Source organism: Bubalus bubalis, chromosome 3 (assembly GCF_019923935.1).
Source record: "Bubalus bubalis isolate 160015118507 breed Murrah chromosome 3, NDDB_SH_1, whole genome shotgun sequence".
In the NCBI taxonomy this organism is placed as follows: Eukaryota; Metazoa; Chordata; class Mammalia; order Artiodactyla; family Bovidae; genus Bubalus; species Bubalus bubalis.
The window spans coordinates 33,769,405-33,775,404 of NC_059159.1; the positions used below are offsets into that span (position 1 = coordinate 33,769,405).

Sequence of the window (6,000 nt, forward strand, 5' to 3'; positions counted from 1 at the left end):
ACCAGGCTCCCCCGTCCCTGGGATTCTCCAGGCAAGAACACTGGAGTGGGTTGCATTTCCTTCTCCAATGCATGAAAGTGAAAAGTGAAAGTGAAGTCGTTCAGTCGTGTCCAACTCTTAGCGACCCCATGGACTGCAGCCTACCAGGCTCCTCCACCATGGGATTTTCCAGGCAAGAGTACTGGAGTGGGGTGCCATTGCCTTCTCCGTTAAATAATCTATCCTTCCTCAAATATTTGAAAACTTACCTTCACTGTTTATTCAGTTATTTTACCTACAATTCTTGAATCTGATTTGGGACTTTCTGTCTGATCAAGACTGAGAGTCTTTTTTAATAGTTTTCACCCATGTGAAAAATAAGAACCGGAACATCCTCAGCATTAGACTTCCTTCCCCACCCAACTCTCTCCCTTCCAATCACTGTAAGTGTCCATATGCAGCCTGAACCTCTGGTATCTAATTTTTGTTGTAGAACACAAGCCTGATAAATACCAAGAAAAAACTGGAAGCTGACATAGCCCAATGCCAGGCAGAGGTGGAGAACTCTATCCAGGAGTCCAAAAATGCTGAAGAGAAGGCCAAGAAAGCCATCACAGACGTGAGCTCCATTCTTTCCTCTCAGAGACACTGTCTGGAGATAAGAAAGGGCCTTCTAAGCCAGGGCCTAGGGAGTGGGTCTCCTCTCCTCAGCCCTGCAGTCAGTCAGTGGTGGCTTCCTGGAAACATGGAGGAGACGGGAGGCTCAGCAGAGGCAGAGTGGGCGGGGAGCTGAGGGAGGGAGGACCAGCCTCGCAGCATCCCATGTGCCGGGGGAGGAGGACGGGTGGCCACAGATGCTTCCTGTGAACCACAGGCGGCCATGATGGCCGAGGAGCTGAAGAAGGAGCAGGACACCAGCGCCCACCTGGAGCGGATGAAGAAGAACCTGGAGCAGACGGTGAAGGACCTGCAGCACCGCCTGGACGAGGCTGAGCAGCTGGCCCTGAAGGGTGGGAAGAAGCAGATCCAGAAGCTGGAGAATCGGGTAGGGGGGCCAGAGGGGACTCTCATCCCCAGAGTGACAGAGATTCAGCTGCCTCTGGCAGAACCACAGTCCCGAAACTTAGGTGGTGGGGAAGTGGGCACTGAGTCAAATGCAGGTGCCGTTTGAGGGCCACGTGTGAAACTCCCTGTGAGCCAGATGTCCCTCCCCCTCCTCCCTCTCTGCCCTACACCCCAAGACATATATAGACCCACTTCAGAAAGGGTATCCCTCAATACCTGTAGTGTAACGACATACCACATGTTCACAGTCTATCTTTATTTAGATTCAGATCTATATTAACTGGGGGTGGGGGAAACATACTTTGCAGTCATAAGATTATACATTTGGGTGTAATTCATCAAGCTGCACTTTTATAAGGGGCTTCTCTGGTTGCTCAGTAGTAAAGAATCCACCTGCCAGTGCAGGAGACTCAGGTTAGATCCCTGGGTTGGGAAGATCCCTTGGAGAAGGAAATGGCAACCCACTCCAGTATTCCTGCCTGGAGAATCCTATGGACAGAGGAGCCTGGTGGGCTACAGTCCATGGGGTCAAAAGAGTTGGACATGATTTGGTGACTAAACAACAATAAGCACTTTTATAAACAACAGCCCATCCTACGTAAAATCTGCCTCTTTGGCTTCCATTCCCAGGTCTCATTCCCTTCCTGGATTTCCTAATGTTGATTTCCTACTGTCAAAATACAACTTGCGATTCTGGTGTCTTTCTCACTCCATCCAAAGTGCAGGGCGATTGGCGCTTCCCCCAGGCTAACTCTCCAGCAACTTGCAATCCACGCGCAGAACAGTATTGCTTTTTCTTGATCTGGGAGCATATTTTGTAGTTTTCAGTTTCTTTCCTGATGATTCCCTTTGTTTCCTGTACCCTTTGCTTTTCCCTTTCGACCTGGGATGGTTCATTTTATTTGCTTTTTAAACCGGGCTGCATTACCTGTTGGCAGTTTGGAGGAGGCCTTGGAGAAGGATGTGAAACTGTCTCTGTTGTCCCCGAGAGAAGGGACATGAAAGAGGCAGACAGGATGAAGAGGTGGCAAAGAGAAGAAAACCACTTCTCCCACAGGAAGGACCCAAACACATTATTGATGCCAGCCTCCCAAAGATGTGGTCACCACACTTGTACACTTTAAATGTGAAGCCATTTTTTAACACCACAGTTCAAAATCATCAATTCTTCGGCACTCAGCTTTCTTCACAGTCCAACTCTCACATCTATACATGACTACTGGAAAAACCATAGCCTTGACTAGACGGACCTTTGTTGGCAAAGTAATGTCTCTGCTTTTTAATATGCTGTCTAGGTTGGTCATAACTTTTCTTCCAAGGAGTAAGCATCTTTTAGTTTCATGGCTGCAGTCACCATCTGCAGTGATTTTGGAGCCCAAAAAATAAAGTCAGCCACTGTTTCCACTGTTTCCCCATCTATTTCCCATGAAGTGATGGGACCAGATGCCATGATCTTTGTTTTCTGAATGTTGAGCTTTAAGCCAACTTTTTCACTCTCCTCTTTCACTTTCAGCAAGAGGCTTTTTAGTTCCTCTTCACTTTCTCCCATAAGGGTGGTGTCATCTGCATATCTGAGGTTATTGATATTTCTTCCAGCAATCTTGATTCCAGCTTGTGCTTCTTCCAGCCCAGAGTTTCTCATGATGTATTCTGCATATAAGTTAAATAAGCAGGGTGACAATATACAGCCTTGATGTACTCCTTTTCCTATTTGGAACCAGTCTGTTGTTCCATGTCCAGTTCTAACTGTTGCTTCCTGACCTGCATATGGGTTTCTCAAGAGGCAGATCAGGTGGTCTGGTATTCCCATCTCTTTCAGAATTTTCCACAGTTTATTGTGATCCACACAGTCAAAGGCTTTGGCTTAGTCAATAAAGCAGAAGGATCTTAAGTTCACTCTAAAAACAACCAGCACACAAGTGGTGAGAAAAGCCTGGGAGATGTGGCCTGACCCCTGTGCTCTCTTCTGGGTGCAGGTACGAGAGTTAGAAAGCGAGCTGGATGCTGAGCAGAAGAGGGGGGCCGAGGCTCTAAAGGGTGCCCACAGATACGAGCGAAAGGTCAAGGAGATGACTTACCAGGTAGGCAGTGACTCTCCTGAAACCCCAGCAGGCACCCCCTGGATCCCACCTGTAGAAGCAGCAGAGAATGGGTCTGGCATGGACCTTGTGTTTGCAGGCAGAGGAGGACCGCAAGAACATCCTCAGGCTCCAAGACTTGGTGGACAAGCTGCAGGCCAAAGTGAAGGCTTACAAGAGGCAGGCAGAGGAGGCTGTGAGTATGGGGTCCATCCCGGTCTCATAGGGTGGTCTTTATCCCACCCACCCTGACTCACCGCACTGCCCCTGATTCACTCAGAACTCCCTGCCCCTGTGAGCTGACCTCAAATACCTGGTCTTAATTCATGTCATCCCATCTTATCCCGGCCCTGGCCCCCACCACCTCCATCCTTCCTCAGCCTCCCGAACTCCCACTCCCCAGTTCATGCTTTCAGATCTACCCTTGAGCAAACAGTGGAACCAACAGGGAGGAAATGGTTTGGGCTGAAATGAGCACTTCCCAAAGACCTTCTGGGGACCCAAGGTCTGAAGGACTTTAATAGCAGGACGCTGGGGTGGCAGGGAGGAGAGGGGTGGGGTCTTTCTCTTTGATAGATTAGAAATCCTTTAGGAAACTCTGGGTTCCACAAAGTTGGAGGGTTGTTTTACTTCAAGGGTTTCTCAGATTTTGCAGATGACACAGGATGTACCTCACAGTGGAAGAGGTGTTCTGAGTTGTAGCATTTCTCACCCCTAATGGAACATGGCATCTCTTTTTAGTAAACAGAGCATCTCACGAGACTTGCACCCTGAGAGACAAAATCTGGGGGCACCTGCTCCAGATAAATGACCGAAGATGAGGCTTCTCTCCCTGCCCTTTGTCTTCCCTGCTCAAGAGGCTGGGGCTTCCGTCCTGACCTCCGGGAAGCCGGTCTGGACTGGTTAAATGGGAGGAGGATTAGCACAGCTGCAGCAGGACTGGCCAGGGCCCAGCAGGCTGCTTTCATCAGAAACCCTTGGATGGTCCTCAACCAGACCCAGCCTGGCCACGGGCAGCCAGCACTGGGAGCAGCCACAGGGCAGGGGCAGGCACGGGGCAGGGGGGCATGGACTGTGGGTCTCTTGACACCTCTATGTGTCTTGGGAGACTTAGTCTCCTCTAAAGAGCTCTGAGGGGTGGGGATGGCACAGAGAGGGGCACAGGGGAACAGGCAAGCATCCTAGGGGAAAAGTGACATGTTAATCACTCAGTCATGCCCGACTCTTTGCAACCCCATGGACTGTAGCCCACTCCTCTGTCCATGGGATTCTCCAGGCAACAATACTGGAGTGGATTGCCATTCCCTCCTCCAGGGGATCTTCCCCACCCAGGGATTGAGCCTGGGTCTCCTGCATTGCAGGCAGATTGTTTATCATCTGATCCACTGGGGAAGCCCAGGAAGCCCTATCCTGGGGGCAGCGGACCTCCCAGGTGACTGCGCGGTGTGCATGGTCAGGAGCCATGGGCATCGTCCTCACTGCTGGAGAGCTCAGCTCTCCCTCCTCTGACCTCAGGGAATTGGGACCCAAGCTCTCCTGGCACCCCCGTTCCCACAGAGGCCATCAGGGACCCAGGGCCTCAGAGCCAAAGGGAGGGGCTTCCTCAGCCTCCTGCCCCCTCGGCCTTCCCTTCAGGAGGAGCAGGCCAACACGCAGCTGTCCAGGTGCCGGAGGGTCCAGCATGAGCTGGAGGAGGCTGAGGAACGCGCCGACATCGCCGAGTCCCAGGTCAACAAGCTGCGGGCCAAGAGCCGAGATGTGGGAGCCCAGGTGAGAGCAGACTCCCCACCCCAGACACCCTGAGACTCAGGACCAGGCAGCAGCCGCAGATCTCAGAGGGTGCTTGTCAGTGTCCCTCCCTGGCTGCCGGCCGTGCCTTCACTGATGTACTGCTTTAGCCAGGTCCCCGGGGGTTCCAGGCTCACAGGAGCAGTGAGGGGCTGGAAGCCAGATGCCCTACTATCCCTGCCCCTCCCTCCCTGTTGCAAAAGGCGATGCCCAAAAAGCCCCTGCTTTGGGGGGGATTCGCCCCATCTCCAGGGGCTCGACTGGTTTGCTTTTAAAATGTACAAAGGGAGACAAAGCCATGTCTTAATGTTTTCCTGAGACTCCAGCCTCTCCAGTTGCCCCAGTTGAACACGAGGCCCGGCCTCACCTTTGCTTTGACTCATTTCCTGACTCATTTCCTGTGTACGATTCTTTTTCTCCCCTAGAAGATGGAAGAATGAGCCCCTCCCGATGCTTGTTGCCATGGGACACTTTGGGAGAGCAGAGGGAAGGTGTCCTGGGAAATAAATTCTCCTGGCAACTCAGATCTCCAGCTCCGCTATGTTTATTATCACTGTCCGTTCTTCCTCCGTGGGGTGGTTCTCAGATTCTTTCCAGGTCTATTGTATAAACCATAAAGAAAGAGATGTGAAAGTGGACCCTCTTGGCCCTGAGTAGCAAAGAAGGAAAATCAACTCGCTGCAAGATAGACCACCAGCTCCCCAGATACCTGTGGGCCATTCTCTACTAGGAATTCATTATTTTTTCCAGCTCAGTTCCCCTGAATTTACAGACAGGGACACTGGACCCAGATGGATTAAGCACACTCTGTAGTTATCCAGGTTGGAGAAGCCCAGACCCCCAAGATCCCAGAGCCCCCAGGCTAGACGCCACCCCCCCCCAAGACCCCAGGGCTCTTTGCCCCAAGCACCTCTGCTCTTCCATCCTGTCTGTCCTGGGGCGGTGTCTCCACTCCCCTCACACCACCCACAGCTCCCAGAACATCTTCAGAGGTAGCAGGCGCTCCTGAACACAGGATTCATTCCTAGGAGGACAGTTCCTTCGGGAAGGACTGCCCATAAGCTAGTCTGCAAGCCCTGCTTGTTCCTCC

At 51.8% G+C, this 6,000-nt stretch overlaps 1 protein-coding gene across 1 annotated transcript in view; it reads left to right on the forward strand.

The window, feature by feature from the left end:
- Positions 1-5,434, forward strand: part of LOC102390996 (myosin-13) — a 51,037-nt gene extending 45,603 nt beyond the window's left edge. The window contains exons 34-39 of the mRNA XM_025280553.3: positions 473-598; positions 854-1,024; positions 3,021-3,125; positions 3,223-3,318; positions 4,758-4,892; positions 5,336-5,434. Of these exons, the coding sequence (XP_025136338.3) occupies positions 473-598; positions 854-1,024; positions 3,021-3,125; positions 3,223-3,318; positions 4,758-4,892; positions 5,336-5,350 (648 nt within the window). The 3' untranslated portion in view covers positions 5,351-5,434. The remainder of the gene's footprint in view (positions 1-472; positions 599-853; positions 1,025-3,020; positions 3,126-3,222; positions 3,319-4,757; positions 4,893-5,335) is intronic.
- The last annotated feature ends 566 nt before the right edge of the window (positions 5,435-6,000 follow it).